Source organism: Ciconia boyciana, chromosome 8, assembly GCF_034638445.1.
Source record: "Ciconia boyciana chromosome 8, ASM3463844v1, whole genome shotgun sequence".
Classification (NCBI taxonomy): Eukaryota; Metazoa; Chordata; class Aves; order Ciconiiformes; family Ciconiidae; genus Ciconia; species Ciconia boyciana.
The window spans coordinates 47,033,786-47,060,935 of NC_132941.1; the positions used below are offsets into that span (position 1 = coordinate 47,033,786).

At 47.7% G+C, this 27,150-nt stretch overlaps 1 protein-coding gene across 5 annotated transcripts; it reads right to left on the minus strand.

Annotated features, from left to right (window-relative positions):
* Positions 1-6,352: 6,352 nt before the first annotated feature.
* Positions 6,353-25,399, minus strand: CXCL12 (C-X-C motif chemokine ligand 12). 5 transcript variants are annotated; one of them, XM_072870188.1, is made up of 5 exons: positions 25,244-25,399; positions 19,671-19,788; positions 16,120-16,206; positions 12,362-12,459; positions 6,353-10,497 (listed from the first exon to the last, which is right to left on the minus strand). In XM_072870188.1, exons 1-5 carry the CDS (start codon positions 25,302-25,304, stop codon positions 10,466-10,468), a joined length of 396 nt encoding a protein of 131 aa, XP_072726289.1. In that variant the 5' UTR covers positions 25,305-25,399; the 3' UTR covers positions 6,353-10,465. The 5 variants fall into 5 exon arrangements, with proteins under 5 accessions (XP_072726289.1, XP_072726293.1, XP_072726291.1 ...); XM_072870192.1 differs by lacking the exon at positions 12,362-12,459; XM_072870190.1 differs by lacking the exon at positions 12,362-12,459 and having other exon boundaries at positions 6,358-6,691.
* Between the last annotated feature and the right edge of the window lie 1,751 nt (positions 25,400-27,150).

Here is a 27,150-nt window from a genome sequence, read left to right on the forward strand (position 1 = left end):
ATATATTTAATTTCAAAAAGATAAAAACATCTACTTTTGATGTTGCTCTTCTGTGTTGTATTATTAGATCATATTTGAAATGGTGAAGTCAAAACAAGCCATTTTACCTTATCAGAACTACAAGTTTCAATATTATGAAAATGAAACAACTGAGCACTATTGAGAGAGACTGAGAAAGTCACCTCAGAGCATTTGGACTTTCCCACTAAAGTTTAACCAGCATGGCCATGATCCCACTGAATGTTTGGGTTCCAAGAAAATCAGTCTGACAAAAAAAATTTTATTCAGATCTGCTTGCTAGAGAGCAGGCAAAAGTAATGCTCCCTCTCCTCTTTCTGCTACCTGCCCTCACACAGGATGGTGGGATTGCTTTTGGGATGAGCCTGTGCAAACCCCAAGAATAAGCACATGCAGGTGCTGTGGGGCAGAAATGGAGGAGTGGGACGGGGCCCAGGAGTGATTGCTTCATGTGGAGTGTGCACATCACATGAAGATTGGGAAACCTTCCAAGGGGAAGGAGGTGCTTGAGAGCAACAGAGGAAGAAATAATGCTGGCAGGACTTGGGGCTGTTTATCTGCCAATCAATATCTGAGAATGATTCCCCAGTGAAGCTGAATAAGCTGAAGAGTGGCAAATAAAATAATGAATAGCAGCTAAGTGATAACTTGCCAGAAATTTTAGAGGTGATTGAGAGTTTTCTGCTGGAGTATTTATGCAATTAAAAATAGTTTTCATGAAATTGAAGTTTTTCAGGGGAAGTTTGCAGAAATTTTTGTATCATCTGCTGGGGGTAAAAATCATACTGAAAATATTTCAGATTAAATCAACCTGCTTGGTGCCTGTCCAAGTTCCCAGATTCTTCTTCATGCTCTCACTATCTTTTATGAGCTAGGTGCTGTAGAGAAACTATAAATGCCATGAAGCAGCTTTGGCTGATGTGTTCCAATAAGTCATAGATGGGCCACAACAGCAAAGCAGCATAGGAGATGTAGTCCAGCCTGAGAAATCCAGGATGGGGTGGATTGCTGGAACTACAACTCCTATGAGTCACTATGACACGTAGGCAGATCCAAATCTCTGTCAATTTGAGCAGAACAAATGATTTTGTCATTTCCTGATTGAATCCTTTCCAAACTGTCCACTCCATAAGAAAACATGATATTCAGACTTTTTCTGTCCTGCTTTGGAGTAAAAACAAATGTCAGCATATTGGGAATCTCTCCCTCTTTCTCCTGGGTGAAAGTCCAATTTTCAGCAGCTCTGCATGCTGGGCAGAGGAGTGTCTGTGTACAGCATGTGAGCCACACACTTCCAGCCTGATGCCCTGCTCCGTATGCCTCTCTCTGGCAGCCCTTGTCACGGAGCAATGATCCCTTTGTGGGTTTCAAAGAGAGGCAGAAATGGAGTGGAAATGTTGTGCCATTTGCTTCTGTGCTCTGTGAGGATTTTCTGAAGAGTGTCCAGATTGCTCATTGCAATCAACTACCCTTTTTTCATTGACGTTAAGGGAAACCAGACATTTGAGATATTCATGTCACGAGCATCATGTGGCTTTATGCCTTCTCTTCCAAGGCAGCTAGATTGCTGAAGGCCAGATGGCACTCTGAGATACATGGCTGTAAATCACGAGCATTTCACCAGTCCCGCAGTGCAGAGCAAGCAGAATCAGGCCCTCCCACCCAAGGCACAGTATTGCTGGGGACTTCCATTTGTTTGCAATTAGGTGCTGGCACTGGGAAAGCCCTGAAGTCACCATGGTCTCTGGGCAACAGCTTTTGTTTTTGCACAGACAAAAGGCAGAGCAGGCCAAACCAACACAGAGTGTGTGTGAGTACTGGGGAGCCTGATGAAAGGCAATAAAGAATGTCCAAAGTCAGCAACAAATAATATGGCAGCAGGAAAGAGAAATCTTAAAGTAGTTAAAAGTGAGGAAGGAGGGAGGGGAAGAGGGAGGGAGAGGAGGAGCCAGGATGGCTGGGTGCCCAAAACAGTGATACACAGGGTGAGCACTGCTAAGACTCACATGGGAGCAAGCCACGTGGGAACTGTGCAGAGCGAGCTGCACAGCTCAGACCTACTCATCTCCTGCCCGCAGAGCATCCCTCTCCAGGTTTTATCTCTTGTAACTGAATGACTGGGAAGCCTTGTTTCTCCTTGTCACTTCGCTATTATCTTTTTACATTACTCCACCCCTTCAAGGAACGGAAATACTTTCTGTTAACCAAATCTTGCATATAGTGAAAGAGGTGAATGTGAAATTAGATGATCTGTACTTCTTCACTTGCTTGACAAGCCATCCCATGTCTGGTGTGATGCTTCTCCAACACCCAACGAAGAGATAGAGACTTGTATTCCTTGCAACATGTACGTTCAATTAAGAGCCCAGCAGAGCAGATCTTCAACCGCGAAATCTATCAGGTAGCGACTGTCTTTATCATTCTGTGTTTGTGCAACTCCTGCACAGTGGGGTCTTGTCCCAGTTATAATAATGACGGATAGAGAGAAGATCAGACTGGGAGATGGGATGCAAGAGTAGGGAAGTGCAGGCTTGTACAATAGATACATTCTGGAAATGCTCCTGGAATCTCCCCCTTTCTTGGCAAGACCAGATGTCTGCTCTGGAGATTCCAAGGGGCAGGGAGGGGTACCAATCCCTCAGTAACAGAGCTGGGGTAGATTGCTTAGCAGGCAATAATGCAGGTAGGAGAAACACTGGAACCACCAGACTGAGGAAAGCACTGAATGTTATTATGAGGACCTTAATTTTTAATGTGGGCATTTAGCATGATGGTAGTCATCCAGCTGCTTTTGTGGCTGTAGATCTGGCATACAGGGTTTGATTCCTGTTTGCATTCATAGTTTTTATATTTTGAAAGAAATAAGTATTTCTTCTCTTTTTCCTCCTTCTTTTCCAAATATTTTGTGCAGAACTATTTTACTAGTGCTCTGCCCTGTGGGAAGGCTCTAATTTAGAAAACATGGGCCAGGCTATGCAATCGGGCTTGGCATTTGCTCACATAAGTAGTCTTCCCTTTGCATAGGAATTGTACAGTGTAGTCTGAAGTATTTTAAGCGTCTCTCTGGTGCTGAGAGGCAAACAGATAGCGTGTGCTAGATATTAAACTTATATTGGTTTTATGTATTGCTGTGGTACTGTGTATGGAAGGACTTGGCAATATGGGTTTTGTTACACACTCTGAACGACATTCAGAGAGTCCTTTCTTCAGATTTGCTGTTTTTACAGGCAATGTACAAACATGTTTCACCACAGCCAAAATCTTCTTCCAGGCACTACAATAAATCACGCGGCACACTAGGCAGCTGGAAGTGATTGCAGATATTTGGGGTGAAAAAATCACACACGTTTTGGAGGTTTCAGTCAGCTACAGCAGCATTTTAAACCTCTGTCTTTCTGTTCTTAGGCTGTGTTCTTCCACCTCTCAACAGACTGTGCTAGACTTTGCCCTCCATTCAAGCCACGGTGGTCTGGCTTGGGTTTGCTGAAAGCCTAAAGCACCCTCTTGGTTCTGCCAGCTCACAAAGCCAGTGCGTCAGGGTTCAGCTCTCTGTTTGCTGGCAGTGGGAAGGAAGCAATAACACGTCACCATTTTTCCTCGGCAGCTACCATGAGGAATGGCTGGCGGTAGAGGGAGGCGCTGGAAGGCATGTGAGCCGAGGACACGGTGATGTGCCAAAGGGTGGTGCTGCGGCAGGCAGGGGAAGACAGATCAGACTTCACAGATGGGAATGAGCCCGAGAGCATAAGCCAAAGAGCTCCGCAGCAGTGGTCAGGCAGCTCCTCTGCAAGAGGACCCTGGATCCTGCTCTGATACAGTGGCTGCAAAGGACAGAAAGGAAATGTCCTACCACCTCTTTCAAAGACTGGAAATGGATGACTGGCCCTAGCCAGAGAGCACCAACAAGGGTGAAGAAGCAGGAAGGTGTTGATGACTGGCAGAGTCTGCCAGACAGCTTTAAATCACCAAGACTGATCACTTGAGCTGTGGCAACTGGGGTTGAGAGGAAAGAGGAGGTCCTCAGAGAGCCAGAGGAGAGAATGAAGGACAAATAAGGGTCAGAGGCAAAAAGGGACAAAGGAAGAAACTCAGGGAGTTCCTACAAAAAAAGATCACCAGTGTGAGCACTCCCGCCAGAGGGGACCTATGTGGGCAGAACCCCCCCTCCCAGAGTCAGGGGGTGCGTGGACCAGGGACAGGGCTGCAGCCTTCTTTCGCTGCCATGCCTCTGCCCCTCCAGCTGGAGGGCAACCTTTGTGACCAGAAATAGAGACCTTTTACCCCAAATCTGTCTCCTGTGTAACAGCAGGAGCCATCCTCAGCCTCGCTCCGAGCAGAGCTGGGATGGCTTATGATGTACTGGTGTTATTAATCACAGACAGGCTGAGGAATGCTCCCTTGGAACTGGGGCTTTCTGCATATGGATTTCTGAGGCCAGAGGGATCATTACCTTATCTTGTCTGACCCTATTGGTAACAGAGGCAAGAGAACTTCACCCCGTGTCCCCTGAGAGCCGAGAGCTGCATGTGGCTAACACCACAACGGCATTCAGCTCCACTCTGAAGACATAGGAAGGATCAGGGTTTTCTCCCCCTCTCCTGGGGAACGTGTTCCAAAGGCTAATCAGTTCCACACTTAGAAATCTGTTTTCAGTTTGAATTTCTCTGGCTTCAGCTTCTAGACCTTGTTTTTTTGTTTTATTTTTGGTTTGTTTTTTTTTTTTTTCATTTTGCCTTTGCTAGTCTCAAAGCTCCATAATTGTTTTGTCTGAGGGACTCTCGGGATGACTTGAGAGCAAGTAGCTTTATAAATCAGGGAGATGCTCACCAGAAGCTGGGACTGACCCTTGTCATGCAGCATCACAGCAGCTCATAGGTAACATCCTCAGTGGTAACATCCCCAGCTGGTCCCAAGAAGCAGGGGCATTTCCCATGATGTCTTCTGACCTATACCACACCACGGCCTAATAAATCCTGCCCATAATCAGTGTCAGGATGGCTGAGGCCATGAATGCAGATGATTTCCTTCAGCTTGCTAATATTGGAAAGCTACCTGTGAAGAGAGCCAGATGTGCTAATAAGGTGGGTTCACCTCTAATCCTAGGCAGTTGTGGATACAGTACCGTGATGTTTTGCTGAGGAAGTAAGAATGAAAACTTCCACATTCAAGAGAAAAGACCTCATGAAAGGCAAAGCAAAGTGCTCCACAGAACATGGAGCCTTTCCTTAATGTGTAATTTTGTAGCTAATTACTCCCAATACATTTCCCAGTGGCCTAGGAATCTCTCACTGACCATCTGCACTCACAATTACCTGCTCAGTTTTTCATAATCTCTTACTAAATCATGGCTGGATTTGCAAAGGGATCATCAGTCAACTGAGTTTCCTTTTTCCATTTTTTGCATGTCTTTTGCCTTGCATCAATTTGGCCAAGAAATATTTATTGAATAAGAAGCTCAGTAAGGCTCAAGCACTGTTTCACTGTTATGAAATATTAAATTACCCCTAACCTTTGCTCCAGCCAGAGCTGTACATGGTGCTGGGATTCACCTGTGTTGTTGCAGTGGATGAACAGAGGAGGACTGGCATGTTGAAGCAGGGCAGCTGTGGAAGGAGCAGGGTGACCTGAGGAAGCACTTTCCCCTTGCCATGGGGACTCAGAGATGGGGGAAGGCACTGACAGAAGCCAGTTTTTCAACTCATGGTTTTGAAACTCACAGCAAATTCCCTACGACATCATCCAAGTTAGGATTATACCTCCAGGATCTCAGGCCAGTCCTACAAGCCTCTAAAACCATTCCCCACCTCCAAACTGAAGGCTGACCCTGCTGTGCCCTGGAAAGACCAGCCCCCAGGAGGGTGTTGTTCACAACATCTGCTTTTCAAGTGCATCCCCTGACACCCCTCAAGCTCTTCAGAGAAATCCTCATCCCTTCCCCAGCACAGATGACGATGGCATCCCTGTTGCTGGAGCATAAACAGCTCACTGTTTTCAATTCCACTGAAGTCAACCTGCTGCAGGAGACAAGTTGGGGCAAAAAAAAAGTAAAAAAAAAAAAAAAAAGTGGGCTTCTGTTTAGGGAGCAAATGGTTAAGGCTTTCCTTTTGAAGATGACACATTTCAATCTGCTAGGCTGCTGCTCCCTGCCAAACCCCATGGGCACTTTGCCTCAGGTTTCCTGCAGAGAGTCTGAGCCCATGGGGGTACAGCATCCTTGAAACTGGACACTTAAATTACATCTGAATGTTTTTTCTGATGTGAAGCTTTTAGCTGTTTGTATGTGAGGAAAAAAAATTAGAGGCAGGTAATAATTTCATTTAGATAGACATTTTAATTAAGAAAATTTTAAGTGCATACACATTTATGGGAGAAATTACAACAATATAAAAGAGTTTATTTTCAAAATATTCTATGAAAGGAGTAATTTCAAAAGCATAATATAACTCCTCCATAAAAGCTGCCTCACAGGAACACAAATACAAAACCCTTTTCACATTATTTGGGAAGATACTTCTTTTTACTTAATAAAAATATAAAGTACAGTATTTACCACATTCTGACAACACTGAGTTCTTAAGGAGTGGAAGATGGGAGGTTCATGCAGCCCTTTCATCATGATACATGTTTTCTTCTCTGTGGCCACCAGAGTTTCACGTTTGCAGACAAGGCTTGTCTTGGTGGGATGTTGGTAAAGAAAAAAATTCAGATTTTTAGATGATGAGTTCTCAGAAACCCCTGGTTACTATAAATCACATCACTCAAAACAAGTTGCCAGAGAAAAGAAGGACCCGCTGGGTGCTAACAAAGGGAAAATAGCAACAAAAACTTCTATAGGAACTGCATTTTCAAAGAAATGTGTATATTTAACTTCGAATATAGCCTTCATTGCAAAATGAACAGTCACCTTTGCTCAAACACCTTAGTTAAAAACAGATCAGAAAGTTACCCTTCATCCTTCCTCAGGCAGAATTCAGATAAGATATTCATACATACAAGTATACAGCTAGTATAAATAAAAAATTGGCACAGCAATAAATACCATCTATTCTTTAAAAAAAAAAAATAATCCAACCTTAGGATTCGACAGCTGCACTTTGAAAATACCACACGTGATGATTTCACATTTATGGAAGCTGCTTTTCAGCACCAGTTCAGTGTTACCTCTTTTTGCTCCTTCTCTTCACATGTGGTCTCTACATCACTCTCATCTCCCCACGCTTCCTTTCCCCGATCTGATCTTTGGTCAACAGTTAAAGGCAGAAAGGAAAATCTAGTGCTTTCCCCAAGTGGGTTTCTGCTAGTGCTGCTTCTCAGCCTGCTAAGACCATGGTGTGCACAGGAGGAACAGTGTGCGATGCACAGACAGCACAAGGAGCTTGGGGCAGCCAAGTGATTGACTTCTCTAGTGTGAAGGACACGGCTGCTCTTCTTGATGCATCATGCAAACACTGTCAGGCAAAAAGCAAAGCTTCCAGCTCAAGGTTGAATTTTGGTCTAAAGCAAGAGAAAGCTTTTATCAGGTTCTCGCTTAAGTCTTCAGTTACTTCTGGCCAGGTCTGTGCCACCCCTGCATTCACACTCTGCTCAACCTTGCCCAGGCAAGGGAGGGACCTGGTGCCGGCCCCCGAGAGCAGCCCCATGCCCTGAGTGGTCTCAGCTACATGAGTAGTGAATCATCACCGGTGTAGCGGTGTCAGGACCCAGGTCACAGTGTGACTCTCAAGAAATGCCAGAGGCAGGCAGCCCACAAGGCACCCGACAACCACCACCTGGCTGTAAGTGTTCCCCAGCCTTGCAGGGAGTCCCTTTCCTTCCTGCTGCTAGTCATGCATTTCTCCCAGGAGCAAATGCCCTTCCTTCAGCACAGTCTACCCCTGCAAGGCTCACTAGTTTGCCCCTAGAAGAGAAGGTTGACAGGTGACCCCATTTCCTGCAGTACCTCCACTACCTGGCTATACTGTCCAGAGAGCTAGGACCCTAGTTTGGCTGGGGTGCTCCAGTGCTGCCCATCTCAATGCTTCTGTCAAAGTACGCTGTTTGCCCAGGCTGTAATGTGGGGTTCGCATGTGCCCAGAGACCTTTCCCTGCTGGTGCTGACCCCAGATGCACTCCCGGTTAACGAGGACTGCAGCAGAGCGCTGGCAAGGCTGTACAATCACATCTACCCACCCCATTTTTTCACTGGAAAGCCAATGTTTCCCCTAGAAACAAAATCTTCATGGCCCCTATCATCATGTCAAGGTATGCTGTTGAATCAAAATCAGAGGATTATTTAATTCTCCATTTACTCCAATGGGAACAGATCAGACCTCAAGCTGTCCTTGGATGGGAAGCATGTGTGAAGAATGCACCTTCCTGGGTGAGAAGGACAAGCTCCATGTCTGTGTCAGAACCAAGATTCTTCCACACTTTCCCCAAAGTCATTCTTGGCTTTGACACTCACATGTCTGCCTCTGGCAAACCACTAGCAATTGCAGGTGCATGTGTGGGGAGAGGAGATGGACCCTAGGATATAAAGTACAGTCCAGGGAAGACACAAGAAACTCTAGTTTTCTTGTAAAAGCTCTCTCTGTCTTTAGCCTTACAACAGAGGTTCTGATCCTACTCACATTAAACCAACAATCCAATTCTCATCAAGTACAGTGGTACCAGACCTTTCAAAACAGAGACACGATATACTTAAAGCACCAAGTTGGTAATGATTAACAACAGAAGGAATGTCAAAATCACACACACATACATTTTAGGCACAGCAGTTGGTTTCTGCTTTAAAGCAAATGAGGTGATGTGGTCCCAGCTGAAGCAGCCTCTGTAATAGCACTGTTTTGCAGAGAGGAAAATACTTACAGGATTGTTACCTGAATCCACATGGAAATAAGGTCATCCCTGGCTAGCCAAAGTGCCTCTTTGGCACTAAAAGATGCCTGCCACAAAAAGGAGTGGTCAGTGAAACACCTCTCTCAGTGTTCCCGACACAGGCTGCAGGGAAGAGGGAAGATTCCTTCTGAAGCAACCCACTCAAAAAAACCCCAATCTTACAGCGTTTTTTGTTTACAATACACACACAGATACATACAAACATAAGCACTGTGCTGCACAAATGTGCTTCCCCCTGGATCCCAGTGCGCAGCGTAACATGATTATCGCAGTACTGCAGGTGTCTTTCCATACACTATATAGCAAAGATGTTGCGTATACAGGTAGGAACCAGGACAAAGAAATTTCTGGCTGAGAGAGGGGATTGGCACAAGAAGTCGTACCTGTCTCTGGGTGTACTTTGCAAAGGAAATTGCAGAGGCTATCCTGTTCACCAGCGAACAGAGCCATGACTGCTGTGTTGGCCTTCATTTCAACACCCAAGAAACACCACTCCTTCCACAAACTGGGCAAACCCTCTTTTGTCCCAGGCACCTCTTTTCTCCAAAGATATGGCCAGACATCCTCTTTTAGGTATCTCCAGAGCAATCAAAGACCTTACTGCCCTCAGTTACGTGTGACTGTGAGGCTACAGCATCGTTGGTGAAGGGTCATGTGAAGGCATCTCCACCTACTTCAGTGCAAAGCCAGCCAGGCAAGCTGATGCCACCTCCTGTGGATGGGTGGGAAGAGACACCTGGTGCATGGCAGCATATCTGACTCCTCCAGCAACTTGCAACATGATCATGTGGTTAGACCTTTAATAACCCATTCCTTTTTGTGCTAAAATTTGTCATCAGAAACACAGGAACATAGGAAATGCCAGGTGACATTAGGTCAGTGTTGTGTGTCCTAACACACACAACTACTACAAACCAATTACTAGCACCTTGCAATACCAGATGTGCATTGACCCAGCTGCTCATAGCTGTCACCAAGGTTTCTGATCTTCAGAGAAGGGCTTTAGCCCTGTAGCCCTGAGTTTAATCCCTTACCCAAAATACCTGTAAATGCCACCCATAGTAATGCTGTCCACTTTCATCAATGTTTGATGCTTTTTAGCCTTCCTATGTTCTTGGCCTTGATGACTTCTGGAGGCAGGGAATTCCTCCACTACTTACACAACATCATTGCACTGTACAGTTCATGTCCTTCTAGGTTTAAAACTCCAGGAGACTTGCATGAACCAAAAGAAAGTTAAATAAAGCAGGACCTCTACATAGCAAAGGAAATAAAATATTATATAATAACATAGGGTTAGTTTAAATTCATATCTGCCCTCAGTGCTAGGTAATAAACCAACCTGTATAAAACCATATTTTTCTCAAATAGTTACATCTTACTATATAAAAATAGCACTGTGAAAGCAAGCTAATTTGTGGAAAAAAATAAAAAAACAAACACAAAAAAAAACCCTTTGGAAAGGCATGAAGCGTTGCTTTTGTGCTGCATGATAACTGTGAAATGTATTCATTCCCTAATACTGGTTATCTGCTCTCTGGGTCCTACAGTAAGAAATCCTGTAGACGGCTTACAATGCTTGCCTCTTACATCTTGAACCTCCTGTTGATGAAGAACAGAGTGAAACACTATTAAGGTTTATTTCAGTTGCAAAAGCTTTGATATCAGGCCTAGTCAAACAGCAAATCTGTGTCTGGACTAACCCAAAGGCATTTCTTTTGCAGCCCCTCCAACCAGTATTTGCCAAACATTTTTGGGGAAGTTCTCCACAAGGAGCTACTGGGACCCAGCAGGGCAAACCCAGCAATGGGAATTATTTTGGGGAGGTTGTGCTCATCACAGTTAGTAAGGTGTTCAGAGCTAACATAGGAGGAAGGCTGGCTAGGAAGCTGGTTTTGGACTTGAAAGCTAGAGCAGAGAATTATCAGTGGGCAAAGAGACTCGGCAAAAAAAACAGCAGGGAAAGGGGGGATTAATCATTTGTGAGCAGCCCCAGTAGTGGAGCAAGTGGCACTGGGAATGCCTCCTCTACCTGCCCCTACCCCATAGCCCTGCTGGAGAGCATGGACTGCAGCTCCACAGGGTGCCAGGTCTCTGTGAGGATGGAGGAACACAGAGGACAGCCCATGCTCTGCTCTTGTTGGTGTTCAGCTCCCACCATGGGGCAGCTGGAGAGCAGAGGCCCCCAAGTGTGCTGCCCAGCCAGGAGCCACCCCCATGGCCTCCCTGTTCTGCGACCTCACCTGCTGGGAGCAGCTGGGTAGCACGTCACAGCTCGTGGTGACCAGCTGCCCAGTGAAGGTGGGGTGACAGGGAGGCAAGCAGCCACACGCTGCACAGTAAATGTGTGAGGCGTTAAGTGCAGAGGAAGGGAGCTCAGGGTAGGAGGCAGACAAATCGAGTCTCCCATGCTCACTGTGAGCATGGTACCCAGGAAGAGTGGTGGGTTAGGGAACACAGCAAAGTGCAAGTGTGTTGTGTGCAGGGTTCACTCAGAACAAAGAGCCAGTCTGTGCTGGTGGCCTCCAGGTTGTATCTGAAGTGACCCCTACTCCTGCTCCAGGCTGATCAGCCTTTTGCAATCTAGATGAGGTCACTAAGGCTGAGTTACAAGTGTCAGAGGGTAAACACGACATATTCAAAAACCCTGATGTCCCAGCATGTCTTGTCTAGCCTACAGGATCAGAACAAACATCCTTTTCAATGCCTGCTGGACAACCAAGACTGCATGAGCACAGCCAGGGACAGTTGTGGCTACTCTCAGTGAAGGTAGCCTCGGAAAACTCATCCAGGCATAAAGAGGACGACTAAGCCATGAGCAAAATTCTCCTCTGTGAAGATATCTCTTTCAATATCCCATACCAGTAACCTTACTTCTTTTGGTGCAGAAAGGCAGGACACACCACCCTGGTGGGAAAAAACAACTGGGATGTCCAGAGCATTGGCATATATAAGGCCATTCTCTGGCACTTGCCGAACATCTCCCACAGGAGAGGTGTCAACCAGTCACCAATGCACCAAATCATGTTGTCACCACCCAGTGCTGCACTTGTCATTAAAAAACACCAGTGACAAATTCCCAGCTGTTATTTATAGTGTAACTCTGTCAGTTTGGTATTGGAGGAATATGGCCAGCTAAAAGACATAGGGCTTCCAAACCTTTACCCTCTTTTTGACTTTGGCTTTGCTTCAGGGTTATTTTGGCCTCTGTGGGTGTCCATTTTTCCATCTGTAAAATGGGAGAATTTTCCCACTTCTGTTGTGGCTGAATTTTCCTGCTATTTTAAGAGTTTTATCTATATAATATGCCTTTGCAGGGAGGGTACAGTTGTTATCCTCAACAAATATGGGGAAAAATGGAGCTCTGGATAGGCTAATATATTTGCCCAAGGTCACATAGGATGGTCAGTGGAAGAGCAGGGACTTGAACCTGAGGTATCCCAGCTCAGAAACTAATGCCTCCTACCATTCTTTCTCCCTGGAGACTTTAGTGGTGTTGCACGGGAAGGGCAGAGTGGGCCCCGTTTCTTCTGTTGCTTTTTTTTATGAGTGCGATGACGTGGTCTAAATTAAAAGAAAAATACAAAAAGACTGCCATAAATTATCCATATACAAAGGCCTTATTCACATTTATCCTATGGTCCCTTCACATCTTGCTGGCAGGGTGCAAATGAAGATAACATGCCCTTTCACATACCCTCTGCCTCAGAGGAACACTAGGCAAATGAAAGTGCCCTGGTGACAGGACGTTTGCAAATTCTGAGGCCAGAACAAATCTTTTCCCCAAAACACCAAAGCCTCCCCAAATGCCTGCCAGAACTTGTCAGCCTCACCATCTGCACGGTACCCCCTGAGGTACAATGAAAGCAGAAGGGGGCTGGATTTCTGGCTTCCCACCCAGCATTCCCACTGACATCAACAAGAACCAGTGACTACTCTATGGGATTTGTGGGCATTCAGTGCCTTAAGACAAGGCTGTAAAGATAGTCGCCTACATTGTCCCCCACCGTGTGGGGCATTCAGCCAGCACACGCTTGGTGGAGTACCGGGAGGTAGTGGTTTTGGCATCTTGTACTTCAGCCCCGATTTACAAATGAGGTCAGAAATTAGGAAGAGCTGCCACAACCAGTGTTTACAAGCACTATGGAGGAAGGCAGCAGCAGGGCTTGGCTCCCATCACAGCCAGACCCTAGAAGTTGGGAGTTTCCTTTCCTTTCTCCCAGCAGGCTCAAGGGAAAGGCTTTTCCTATTGGACTTTGTTATCTTCTCCAAATCCATCAGCTCTCTCATCTGTGCCAGCAGTAGCCACTGAGCTTAATGGACTCCAGCATCCCAGGCTGAGGGGAAGTTCTGAGGTGGGACTATATTAACGTGACAACAGACAAGCAAGGATCATTCTCTGTTCTCTGTTTACTCTGCAAGGGCCTGATTTTGCATATCCTTGCGTGAAGGGAGAAGGGAAAGGCAGTCAATGTACTGTAAATGATGACTGGGAGTGCCTGGAAGTGATAGCGGATTTGTTAGCTATTTCAAGAAAGGACTGATTTGCCCCTTGTCTATAAAATGGATGAATGTTGAATGATGTTGGTCACAGCAGCTGCACAATGATTTTTAAAGCCAGTTAAGGAATTTGGTTTCCTGACAGCCTGAATGTATTTTACTGATGTCTCAAAAGTATGTATATTACATGGAGATGTGATGAATATAAAGCAATAATAAAGGCTAAGCAGAATTAGTGAGCAAAATAATTCCCTACTAAAAACCATCTCTGGTTTCACAATCAACTCTCTTGGACTACTATATTCTATGAACTTTTCCTTGCCCTGAGCTGCAGATTATTACACAGAAGATATTCTCATACTGAAGCACTGGTATAGATTAAGATGTCTCGACACTTTGGATTTTCCTTAAGCAATTACAAGAGCCCTTTCTACAAAACGTATTGCTTTTATTCCAGAAAAATAAATTCCCATGTACAATTGGGTTTTCATAACATGAAACAATTAGCCATTTTATTGCTAGTGCATATAGGGTAATGTCACATTTCATACAATTTCAGTACAAGTGAAAAAATATAATATATGGCTGATTGAAATTGATAGCTACATTAACATTTATAGATCTATATAGATTTATTTTACAAGCTGTTAGTAGTTTAGAGGCATATCGGTGTTTTAAACTACCAACATTCATATGGCTCCAATTCAAATATATGAATTGTTTGATGCGCTATAAATATATTCCAAAGTACATTTCATTGAAGAAGTCAAAGCTGTGCACTAAAATATATCAAAAACATGCCTTTTGAAAATGCTACAGACAGAGCCCTGACTGTCTGTGGAGCATGAAAATGCCACTGGTGCTAGCATTACTAGTTGGAAAATGAAAATAATGCCATGATTACAGGATTATGTGATGGAGATATATGCTTTCTGTCATCTTATTTCATAGAGCTGGGACCAAATTCTCTTCTGTTACTCAATGTAAACCAGGATGAAATCCACCAAATTAGCAGAATTGCTTCGGGATTAGAGTTAGGTAAACAAAACCCAGAATCTGGCTGGAGATCAGGCATGGGCTCACTGGTCTCGGTACAGCTGGCCCCAGATCTTCACCAGTGGAAGTGAGAGCAGAACGTGTTCCAGCTGAGTTGTTCCCCTAAGTCAGGCAGGCAGGACCTGAGCACATAATCACATTTGCCCAACCCTACAAATTTCTTAAGTGCCTCCTGAGTTTCAGGTCTTATGAACAGTACCAAGGGCTTCACTGGGGCTGGTGGCAAACAGAAACTTATGCAGGGGCTTGAGAATTTTCCAAAGTTGGAACAAAAAGTAGCCCAAGCCCCTAGCATAGTCAGCATGGGCCACATCCTGCTCTTAGGTTCAGTCGTGCCTAAATCCAAAGCCATCCTGGCAGCATTAATCTGGATTACCTCTGCAGAGAATTTGCCCAAAGGACAAGAGGGCTGAGTGCTGGCAGCAAAGAAGGCACTGAGCATCGGATGAGATGGGAAGAGCTGTCAGGGCTGGAATCACAGTCAGTTTGTTAGCTGGCTTCCTTCCCTCCTCCTCCTCACTCTTGGCCCCAGTGTGGTCCCAAAAGGGCCACATGGAGGATTCTCTCTACCTTGCTTATTGTAAAAACACAGAGGAACAAATACTTTTTTTTTTTTAAACTCTACCCCTTGTTTGGCAGATGCCTTTGCAAAACAAACAGTGGAGGGCATTCAGCTACCTGTACTGCCTCACATCTGCCCTGGGGCCATACCCTTCCCCACATTTCTCCAAGAATGCATTGCTTTTGCAAATGACTGGATTCCAGCCCTGCCTTTACCCTACAGATGCAGGGGGGGCAAGGTTCAGCACGGTTACAGAGCAGTTACTGAGGGGTGGGAATGTGGTGGCAAGGGTGGGAGGGATACTGAGTGCACAGGTAGCCTTGCTGGCCAAAATGCCGCTGCTGGATCAACTGCAGCCCAAGGCTCTGGGAAAGCAAGGAAATGCTTTGTACCATCACTTGTCTCATCTTCCATCCCAGGAAGGCTGCAGCCCTCCCTGCAACTCAGAACAGAAATGTTCTCTGTGCTGCTCTTACTCACCGTAAAAATGAACTGAGGTACACTGGGTCCACCTCAGGGTAGCCATGATCACCCGCTTTCAAGGGGAATAAAAATAGATTTTAAAAGTCTGAATTTGCCAAGTATGGATGGTTTTGCCCTGGCCTTGTGGGAGAGCCTTATTCATGGCAGCACTTCTTGCCTTGGCCGATATTAATAGCACTCCACAATGGCCAGCAGAGAAAGACCCCCCAGGCCTCTAGCTGCCTGTGCAAACAGACCCCCAGTGTAACATGGAGAAGGGGCTCCAAAGGAACTGGAACAATATAGATTTTGAAGTAATTGTAGTTTGGCTTGGGGAAGAGGGGGCATAAAGGAAGCATTTTCCTTGGGAGAACGGCTTTTTTTAAAAGAGGATGAGTTGGGGACCCCAGAACAGATCAATTAGGGTAGATTTTGCCTCAAACCCTGGCAAAACTCTTAGTTTAACATTTAGGATATACTAGAAGCTGTTGTTTTAATACAGACTAGGTCAACTCCAAACTCATCTTCAAAACAATATCTGATTCCACGAGTACTTTGTCCACATGGTAAAAGCCAGCCCTTAATGTTCTACCCTTTAATAACTCAGGATGTTAGCTGTTAAGTCCATTTGTCTCTTGCCTTACTTGTTTAAAGCTTTCTCCAGATATTCCTGGATCCACTTTAGCTTGGGATCAATGCACACTTGCTTGCTGTTGCTCTTGAGCCTTGCACTGCCAAAGGAGAAAAGTCAGAGTGAGTCTAGTGTGTGATGCTCCTCAGCCCACACCCCCCCAAATGCTTTATTTTGCACACAGGTTTGCAGTTCCATTGGGACAGTAGAGCTGTGTCTGACTTCCTTGGGTGTCAGTGCTGCTCTCAGTTAACCCACGAAGAGGATAAGTTATCCCTGCCATCCTCAAGGCATCTATTATAAATATCCCTGGGTTCAAAGCACTGGTACAATTTGTCTCCTCTGACGCTGATTCTTGTGGTCTGTACTGGTACACATATGGGGATGAGACAGATACAGAATTTAAGTTTTCCAACTCATACCTGGGCTGTTACGAGTTCAGTGCCGGGAACAGCTAAATTTCATTTGGAAATACTAACATGGTAAATATAGGTCATTTTTGCAAGGAATTAATTAAGAACAGATTTCAGATTCAACCCAAAACTGAAGTTTCACATGTTTTGAGGACAGACACCAAACAATACCTCTCAGATGTTCTGAAAGGATCTGGTTAGCTTTTTGGTTTATACAAGGCTGAACTAACAGGTTGCAGGCAGGAAGATAACTGGAAGTACCATAATGCCAGAGGCAACTTTTCCCTCATGTATTCACTCAGCACTGGAAACAAAAGCAGAAACCTCCTGAGGGGTTTCTCCTGGATGTCCAAGCTGCACTTCCCAAACCAGACTGTTTAGCTAATTTGAATTCCCTGTGAATTTGACATTTGGGCTATCTGCATCTTTCATACGGAAGCAGTACAAATAGCTTTTCACCTTCATCAGCATGTCTCACCCTCCGGGGATCTCAGGGCCTCTTGAGAGTGCTGGGATCTCCCATGTCCCCCGACGCACCCTGCCTCTGCCCCAGCTGCTCAGAAATTTCCCCTTAAGCAGCCTGCCTGCCATGCAAAAGTGCCAAGAACAGCAATTTCATGGAAATGCCCATAGGAATAAGTTCAGTACTTGTTTAAGCATTTTGCTGGATGGAAGCCAAAATGTTCCCTGCTTTATAAAATGAAATCTGCAGGATATGAAACTATGGCGTAAGAAATAACAGGTCAAAAAGGCTCCTTGGTCTGAAGTTGTGTAACAACACAGTTGTAACATAAACACATCGAAGGTCCAGTCTTGCAAGCTCTGCGCCAATAAAGAGATGAATGGGCCTAATTCATATTTCCCTTACAGCAGTGCCAAGCTGGAGTATTTCCAGTGAAGTGATACCAACAGAGAGTAAGAATGGATTTGCTGATGTTAGCAATGCCTGGGAACTCTTGAGCTGGCCTTGCAGGGTACAGAACCAAAAGCACACGTAACCACCCTCCAGCCACATGCAATGCAATTCCTCTCACCTAATATTAAGACATTGATTTTTTTAGACATTTATTTCTGAGCCGGTCAGTCCCTGTTCCTTGTACAGTCACAGCAGAGACCTAGGCAACTCTATGGAGTGTTAATCTGAACTGGTTTAGGTGTCTACTTTAGGATGCAATTCATTGAATGCTAAAAAATGCCTATTTCCCTGTACTGAAAAGCATGGAATTTAGAGTGGACTTTGTAGAACTGGATATCCACGGAGGAGATTTCTGGATTTGCAGAGATGACTTCCCATAGAAACAAAGACAAAAGCCTGCTGTTAGGCTTTTTGTCAGGTACAATTCCTCTCAACCATAAAGGGGAATGTACTTGTGCAAAAAAATAGAAGATCCTTCCTTGAAACTATATGATTTCACTGAGATTCTCTATTCCTGAAAATGGTAGCTTTTAAGTTACTCACACCTTCACTGTATAATGCATATCCACTAAATTCAGAGTGTGGTTAAAACCATAAAGATGACAAATGTATGGATTAGTTTTGATTCCATTTCAGCTTCTGTTTCAATAAAGACCTAGTTCAAACTCATGATGTTTCAGGGGTATTTGGAGGTAAGTTGTTATGTACCATGCTTTTTAAAGTAACAAAAAGATGGTGAACTATAGGTTCATGTGTTCTGTGTGCCACTAAATCACATTGCAAACAAGCACATTTGGGTCAGGAATGGACAAGAACATGAGTTGTTTGTGTTTCTGTACTTCATGCTCTTATCCATCTCTATGACTATGATCCCACGTTAATTAAGAGATTAATGTATACTCTATCCTGTCTTAAATGCCTGTCATTTTCTTGAAACTACTCCAGAAAATTCCAAATCCTCTACAAAGCCTTAGTGCTGGGACCCTTATGACATCCATTGACAGTCCCAGAGCACAAATCCATACACTATTGCATTTTGGACGCTTGCCTCCAAAATTGTTTATAGGTAGAGATCAGAGCTAGTCACAGCTGGTTTTGCCATTTTTGTGAAAGGAAATTATTTCTCAGCTGAGCCTCACATTTTTCTCACTGTCCTCCACCAAATCCTAAGGCAGAAGCACACAGGAGAAAATGTGTATGATCTAGCCAGAGTGATTTAAAAAAGAAAAAAAATCATATGAATAAAAACTGGTTCATGAATGGATGTATGTTCTTCAATATATCAGTACGTTCCTGAGAAATCTCATGAAATCACATCAGTTTTCTGAACGCAGAAATGTTTTGGATGACAAAGAATGGATTTTTACAGCATTTAAGTTGCAACTGGAAGAGCTCAACATGGATCGAAGACAGAACTAGTGATGGGGGCACTGCACAGAAACTCAGTCTAGTCACTAAGACCCTTTTACAGAGGTCAACAGAAGTTGATGATTAGTAGGGCTTCCCTGCAATGAAAAGAAGAATGCTAATTTTTTTCATTCTGATTTTGAATTTTCGGAGAGGAGGGAAAGGGTCACCCATGAACAAATGAACCAAAAAGACCTTCCTAAAACAACACACACAAAAAAATCTACAAAACCATTTTTCATGAAAATCGGTGTTTCTTTTTCAGCAAAAATGAAGACGTTATCTTCCATTGGGAACCCATCATATCTGTCCTGCTGTGATCTGTGATTTACCGGTGTCAGTCACTGCCTGGTGACCATGTCCCTAGATCAGGCCAGCACATGTTTAGGGTCTGCACCTCCTGTGGAGGCTACACGAAATCCAGGAATTACTTTTGCTTGTTTAGCTCCTCTCTATGGAGAAGTGGAGCATTAGAAGACTCAGACCACTGTAAAGTCCTTTCCCCGAGGTCTGAAGCTCCACATCCAAGGCAATGGACAGCCTGTCTGACATTCCTGCTCACATACCCCTGGGGGAAACAGAACATGGGATCACATAGTCACAGGGAGATCACAGAGGTGGAACACAGCTGGGAAACATCTAGCTGGGCTCCTTTGTGTGGAGTAAAGCAGGGTCCAGCTGTATCTGACACACAGGCTGGAGATATGAATTGGAAATCATGGCGTGAGACACAGCCCTAATTGCAGCCACCAAAGGAGGAACCAGCTCTGTGACTCTCCCTTTTGACACCCAAGATTTGCACCCAGCTGAAAAGAGTAAGGGACTTACACAATCTGAAGTGAGCAGTTGGGTGTGGAGAGGATTTTGAGGTGCTTAATGTTGGCTCTTGCCACGTTGCTCTCGTAGAATCGACAGGGGCATCGGTAAGTCAGGCTGACAGGTTTCTCTGCAGGACACAGGGGGGGAAAGGACACGTTACTCCCTCTTGCTCCCGATCAGCAGCACAGATACACAGACCAGGGCTGAGAGAAACTCCCTCCAAATATGCAGGTGAAAAAAAGCAACAGAAAAGCTGTAGCTTTGGGAGAGCATTTGCCCACAGCTCACAGCACAAGCCTTTTACCCCAGTACCCAGCCTTTCAATCCTGGTGCGTGGGATTTTGGAAGACAAAAGAAGAGGGAGAGAAAATGGAGATAAGTAAAGAAGAAGAGATTAGAATAAGGAGCCACTCCATTGTGCAGGGATGCTCCTGGTAATTAGACAAGATAAAGGCCAAAAGAGGGGGCACTTGTCCTCAGTGTTGTTCTTGCCAAATGATTTTGACCCCAGGCCAAATTAGAAGGTAGCCAGAAGAAAGCGAGCAATTCCAAAGAGTTCAGATCAAAACCGCTCGGCTCAGGTGCAGGCTTTTCACGGGGGACTTACTGGCTACAGAAAAGCCCTAAGTCTTTCAGGCTTTCCCAGGGCCCAGCGGCTGACCTTTCCTCACTACAGCCAACACTTACTCCCAGCCGAGATATTCGCACGAAGAGGTGTGACTCGGAGATGCGAGATCACAGTGCTCTCGCAGCGGAGATTTGGAGTCTTTTGAACTCCCAGCCTGTGGCAAAGTAACGGCACCCAAGGAGACAGCTATCAGGCAGTGTGCTCCCCATATACTAATCAGACTGGATGAGAGTCTTGTCACTGGCACCACTAGGGACAGAATTAAGTTTAGCCCCCTAGGCTAAAAATCAGCAATGAATATGCATGCAGAACTGAGAAAACCAGCCTGGCGCTCACCACAGCCTCTGATACATTTCTCCATGGAAGAACTTAACTACTGGCAATCAAGTGCACATAAATAAGGTCCTCACTTTGTGGGTAAGCTTCAAAGCCCCATGCACACTAAAATACAAACACAGAAGCCTTGCCTGGAAGTCTAGAAGGAGCTGCCTAAGATTTTAAGCCATTTCCCAGTGGAGCAGTTTTCATCCTCTGGGAGGAATTAAATTCATACACCTAACCCGTACGGTCTGGCTTATACTGTAGATGGTCAGATCTATATCTGACGGAGCTTTAGATCCCACATGGTAATCTGCCGCCTTGTTTATTTAGCCACACAGGAGCACTGGCAGCATCCAAACCCAGCTCCCTTAAAGGCAGATGGGGAGCGAAAGAGTAGGGAAAGGCTTGGAAGTGCTAAACTGCTCTCTAGGAAAGTGGGAAAAGAGACAGCTTTTCAAAGTGCAGCTGATCTGCACATATTGCACATTTACCAATGCCTGTTTCTAGCACATATAACCACAGACAACACGGTGAAATTAGCCTGTCCTCAGGAGGGAAAATTATTTTTTCCGAGCCCCTCTAACAAGAGATGAGCCAGAGGCTGATCCCACAGATGGATGGGCAGAGAGGAATTCATCAGTGGAGCAGAGTTCCTCCATATTCACACCAGGATCTGGACTGAAAGTTAACAAAATTGGAGGAGTTTTTCCATCAGTTTTATGGCAATCAGTCAGTCTGAATAGTGATATCATCTATGAGTTAATAAATGGGAGCAGAAGCTCCCATCTGCAGGAGGAGGAGGAAGGAGGGCTGCAGCCTCAGTATTCAGCCTCAGGAACACGAAACAGACTGACTAGTACTAATGTGGAAGGGAGGGAGAAAGGCGCTAGGATTTCCCACCGCAAATCTGTGCCTGATAGCTATGTGTCAGTGAGTTTGTATTGGAAAGGGAGGCTGAAATTGAATGCAGTCATACAACAATGCTCAGCATGGCTGCAGTGGAAGGGTCTCTGCAAGCTTGTACCAATGAAGTTTAAGCAAGCTTTACCCTAAACAACATGCCAGAGATTAACTGTTCAGATCTATGATTTGAGAATGCAATCCTGTCCTCTCAGAGACTGGGAGAGGGACTTTCAATCCCATCCCACTTGAAATCAGGAACAGAGAAAGTTTAACCATGACTAACATGTCCATGAGGCCCAAACCTTTGGGACTCAGGGACATGAGTTGTTTCCTGTCCAAGAAAGGGCATCCAGCACAGGAAGGAAGAGGGGAAGCCCCAGCATTCGGTGTTCTGTCACCCCAATGCGAGGTGGAATGACAACTCCCCTCCCAGCACAAGAATCCCTTTGGCATTTCTGTGCCCCTTGCTTGGTGACCAGAAACAGGCACTGAGTGCCAGGGAGCGGCGGCACAGGCACCGGGTCAACTCTCAGCATCACTAAGAGGGAACCAATATCCCCTGCCACTGCCCCTCCAGCACTCCGGCTCTGAGAGCTTGGCTGTGGCTCACTCTGCTCTCAGCAGGGCTGAAAACCTGCAAAAACTAGTGCATGTGGCGTTTCCCAACACAGGAACCCCTATCATCCTAAAGTAGGAGGGGGAAGGGGCCATTTGGGGGCCATAATTCGGGAAGGGGGTATTTCTGGTCTGACCCCGAGGCTGACAAATACCTTCCTTATCTCATTTCAAAATTTGAAACAAATCGTTTCATGCACAGAAGAGCTGATTAAGCCAATTATTCTACAGGTTTGTATTGCAGAAGTTAATGCTCTGTGGGTTCTCTGATGTCTAATGAACACCGAGCACAAGCTGAAGCCATTCTCTCTGTAGGACGAATTAGTACAGTCTGTTAATTGTACTGTTACATGAACACACTAGTTTTCTTGAAATTGATGGTACATAAAGCTTTTGAGACCTTTATCTGTTTGGCACATTTGGTTAAAATGCGTGAATATAGTAAAAAATTACAGAAGTGCCAGATGCCATTCAGACATCTCAATGTCATTCTTTCAGCCTTACTTCCTTAGACTAAAAGAAAAAGAGAACACCTCTTTCGATCTCGACTAGAAGGGTTCTTGGGTTTGGGTGTTCTGGTTTGTTTTTTTTTTTAATAATAGTTTTACTGTTTTCTAACTCAAAGCTGAGTTTTGTGAGCTCTGAACACTCACTTCTGCTGGAAAATTCTCTCTAGAGACAAGGCGCTCACAAAAATCTCCCTCACAGAGTGGCCACTTACCAAGGTTGGACAGTACCTATTTCACCCTGTAGGAATCTGCCTTCCCTCACCCGCACTGGAACTGGACACTAAGGGAACAAGCGAGTTGCCAGTTCTGCTGCAAAGTTACCATCAGTAACTTGCTGTGCGGGCTGGGAAGCCCTGGGCACTTGAATGGAGAGGGAAGCTATATCCAGGCAAGCAGCTTGGGCATGAACAGACAAAACATTTGATGGAAGCATCATTTTACTCCTGTTCATCCAAAGGTGCATTTGTCAATATCAGGAGAGGGCTGGCAACTTTTTAAGACTGGAACAGGTCCATTTCCCTAGGGAGTGAGGCTGTGATAGGGAGATACAGCTTTATCAGGGAGGCTAGGAGGAATTCAGAGCTCACCTGTCCTCCAGGACAAGGTAGCCCTGCAAGCCTTCATCTGGATCAGGACTGAGAGCACTACATGACATGCAAAGAAGTAGGCAAAAAACTTCATTCTTATCACTGCAGGCCGGTGGGGTCTCTCTCCTTACAGCAGTTTTTCTCCAACCCTTTTAAGCCGTTTCCTTACTCAGGTGGCCAGGTCCCGGACACGCTTACCCTGTCATAAAGACACCCGCTGCCGTTTGCTGCCAGCTAAGGAGTGCTGCCGGGCCGGGAGCAAAGCGAGGTGCAGCCCGGCAGCTCTGCCAGCCTCCCAGCCCTGTGCTAAGTGCTGCCAGAGGGGAGGCGAGGAGAGGGAAAGCTCCTGAGCACCCGGCAGCCTCCGGCCCCCCAGTCCTGCGCCTCCTGTCCGGGCTGCAGCCCCGGCGAGGACCGGCAGCGCTTTCCCATCTCGCTCCAGACCTGCACTCGCCCGCAGAGGCGAGGGCAGCCTGCTCTGGGTACCGGCCGCCGGCCCAAGCCTCCCGGGCGTTGTGCGCTCCGCCGGGCGCAGCGCTCCGCGGGGCTGGCGGCGGCGGGGGGCGAGGGGCCGGGGCCGGCCCTGCCACCTGCGGCCCCCGGGGCTTGCCCTCGCTACCTGGGCGCTCGCTTCCCAGCCCGCAGCCCCAGCGCGGCGGGGCCCGGCGTAAGCGGCGGGGGCCAGAGCCCACCCGGGCGGGTCTGCCTGGGGGAGTCTCTCTGGGGCAGTGCGTGCTCCGCGCTGGCTTTTCGTGTGCTTCACCGGGACGGGGTTGCTGTGGGACAGTACTGTGGAAAGGCACCGGCGAAATTATCGGGAGCAATTAACTCTCTCAGGCTAAACAAAGAGGGCACCGGAGGGCATCCTTTGCCGCCCTGGGTGGGGAACACCCAAGTTTCGGTCGCCAGAATGGGAGAACGAGACGGGAGCGGAGGACTGAAAGGGCGCTCGTTACCTAGCCAGCAAGCTTTCGATGAGGGGACAAAAGGTGGCAAATCTCTGCCAGGCGAGAAGCCAGCCGCAGGAGGAGCGCCCCGGGAGATGCCCAGAGGCTGCGGGCAGGGCCCCCGCCCCGCCACGCGTGGGGAGTGCGGCTGCTCCGCGCGGTCCCCGCTCCCCCGCGGCACCCGGCTCCCCGCTGCCCGCGGGATGCGGAGCAGGAGGCGCAGGTTGCCGCGGTCTCCGGGGCTGTCCGCGCCCGGCGGCCCCCACGGCGGGCCCCTGGCGAGCAAGCCGGCCAGCTGCCGCTGCGACCGGGCTCTGGGGGTGAGACGCGGGGCCGCGGGGCCCGGCGTGGGGCGGGCGGGCTGTGAGACGGCGCTGCAGCGCGGTGCGGGAAGGGCAGCCGCGGTGTGGCTGCCCTAGCGACAAACGCCGCCGCGGCAGCGCTCGCCGGCTGCCAGCCCGCCTTTCCCCAGACCTCTCGTCGGTGCACCTCTCTGCGCCCCCCGAAACCTCTCCGTGCGCCCACGCGGGGGGTGCGGTGAACTCCTGCTGAGTGACCGCTTTGGCTCAGCTCTGCCCTGATCGAGGGAAGATAGGTCACGAAGGAGGACAGAAAAGGAGCCGAAAACCGCCTGTTTCTCATTTCTTGTAACCGTTAGGGTTGGTGTTTTAAAGGGGAAATCGATATGCATATTTTGCAACCAAACCACCTCCCCGCAGACCGAGCGCTGCTGGAAGCCTTCCCCCAGCCGATTTCAATCTGGGGTAAGTTTGGCAAAGAGGATCGCGTCGGCCAGCCTTCTTCTGAAAAAAGCCAGCGAGGAAGGGAGCGAGGGAGGGAGGGAGCCTGCCTGCCTCCAGCTCGCCACGGCTATCGCTCGGCGCTCGCCAGCCGCGCACATCCGAGCCGCGGCAGGAGCCAGCGCCGGGCGAGCGGGCGAGCCGCGGGGAGAGGGGGAAGAGCGGGGATTTCCGCGGGACCGTAACTCCCGCCCGGCGCCCGCGGGCAGGAGCGGTGCAAGCGGCGAGCAGGCAGGGAGAGCCGCGGCGCCCGGCGGCGGCAGCTCACTTACCCTCCGAGAGGGAGACGACGGCCAGGGCGAAGGCGAGCAGAGCCAGGGCTCGGAGGTCCATGCTGGGGCGGCTGGCGGGGCGCGGGGCGGGCGCTGGACTGCTCGTCCCGGCGGCTGCGGCGCTCTGCTGGAGTCCCCTCCTCCCCTCCCGCTATAGAGGGGCCGGGACCGCCGCGCTGGGGGAGGGGAGCCAGGGGGAGTAGCTAGCCTATGATTTATTGCCCGTGGCATGTTATTACATCCTTCCTCTGCTAAAAATGCTTGGAAAGGAACCAAAGGAGCGAGGGCTCCTCTCTTCGCTCCGTCAGCCCGACAGTCTTCCCCCAGGCAAAGCGCTTGCCCCAGCAGCCCCGCGACCCGAGCCCCCCGTGGGACGGCAGCGGCGGAGCGCTCCCCCCGGGGTCCCGCCCGCACGGCGGCGCGGGGCTGCGGCGCGGCGGGGAGCCGGGATCATGGTCACTCCATCCAGCCCGGGCCGGGGGGAGAAAGTTTCCTCACCAAACTATGCCAGCCCGGGTCCCTTCTGGGCACCCCGGCCCCACTGCTCTTGAACCAGAGCTGCTAGAGCTGGGACAGCTGTGGGGACGCATCCTGTAACGTCTCAGCATTCACACCGGGAAGAGGAGAAACACCCCCTTCAATCCCGTGCCCGCCAACCTAGATTTACACTGGCACCCTGGGCATCACATCCAGCGCCTCGTGCGAAGCATCCGCCCAGAAGTTTATCTGCGGATTTGAGGGGAAAAAAGAGAGAGAGGGAGGCTTTCAGGTTTTGCCTCCTCATGCTTGGCTCGAAACACCACCTTTTCCCCGTATTAGGTGAACCCAGTTGTACATTTGCTGCCACATTTCGCCTCCTTTGTATTGCAGATGCCGCTGGGCTCCCTGGCACCTCGGCTGAAAGCCCCGACAGCCTGCAGAGCCCGGAGGTCTAAGGGGTGCCGCTTACCCTGAGCTATTATGGCATTGTCAAGTGTAATTGACTTAAGCATGTCCTCGCTGTCTGCAGTCCAAGCCCACGGGGCCCTGTTTGTTGCCATTCAATACTTTAAATAAACATCGAGGCTTTGATTTAATTTGGACCCCTCGGCTGCATTTAAAACAGGCGCCCTCGGTAAGGTTGGGACAGAGGGGGGGCGAGTGGGTCACCTCGTCTGGAGGTGTTTAAAGGACACGTCCTCCATGCCACCAAAGACAACAGCACGGTTTGTTTATACCCTGGGTAACTTCAAACTCTCCCAGCCACAGCTCACAAGGTTGGAAACAGGGTCCCAGTCCTGCACCTGTGCTAACCCGTGGCTGTTTCGCTTGGAGGAGCCAGTTTCTAATGCTGGGGGAAATGCTTACACCGACACTGGGCCATGAATTGGCTCCCTCCCTGACACATGCTGGCAAAGCTGATTCTCACATCCAGCTCCCCTAAATCCAGTTATTTGTGTTTCTTTGTTCCTGCTTACCAACTTGTTTAGGCTGATCTTGCTCTCCCCCCTTTCTTCTAGGTAAGCTAGCACAGTAGTGCAGGAGCTCCATGCACTGAAAAGGCCAATAATCGTAACTAGTAACTAGCCTGGCTACAACTGCTGCGACAGTCGTGACATCCTGCAGGGATGGGAGAAGTGAATCTTAATCCCACTGCAAACACTGCTAGGAGCACTGCTGTCCCACCAGTGCTCCGGCTGGCACATGGGGATGTACGTCCACACTGCCCTTCATGTAAAAGTGTAATAGTGTGTCTTTGCTGTTGCTACAGGCACAGAGAAAAACAGTCCAAGGATCTAATCAAAGAGACTGGATGGATGCAGAATGAGATCAGAGTTAAATCTGAGTAGCAGTCTCCCCCTCGGCATCCTCAGACGTGCACACGTGTTGTAACTGAAGGGGAAAACTGGTCGGATCCCAGGAAATGC

What these genes read in the sequence shown, in the direction of transcription:
- CXCL12 (XM_072870188.1), bottom strand. Translation starts at nt 25,304, where the DNA reads ATGGACCTCCGAGCCCTGGCTCTGCTCGCCTTCGCCCTGGCCGTCGTC. An exon ending in CGTCGTCTCCCTCTCGGAGG is followed by an intron (nt 19,789 to 25,243) that starts GTAAGTGAGCTG and finishes TGTGTCCTGCAG; the next exon opens with AGAAACCTGTCAGCCTGACT. An exon ending in GTCTCCAGGGAGAAAGAATG is followed by an intron (nt 10,498 to 12,361) that starts GTAGGAGGCATT and finishes CTTCATCAACAG; the next exon opens with GAGGTTCAAGATGTAAGAGG.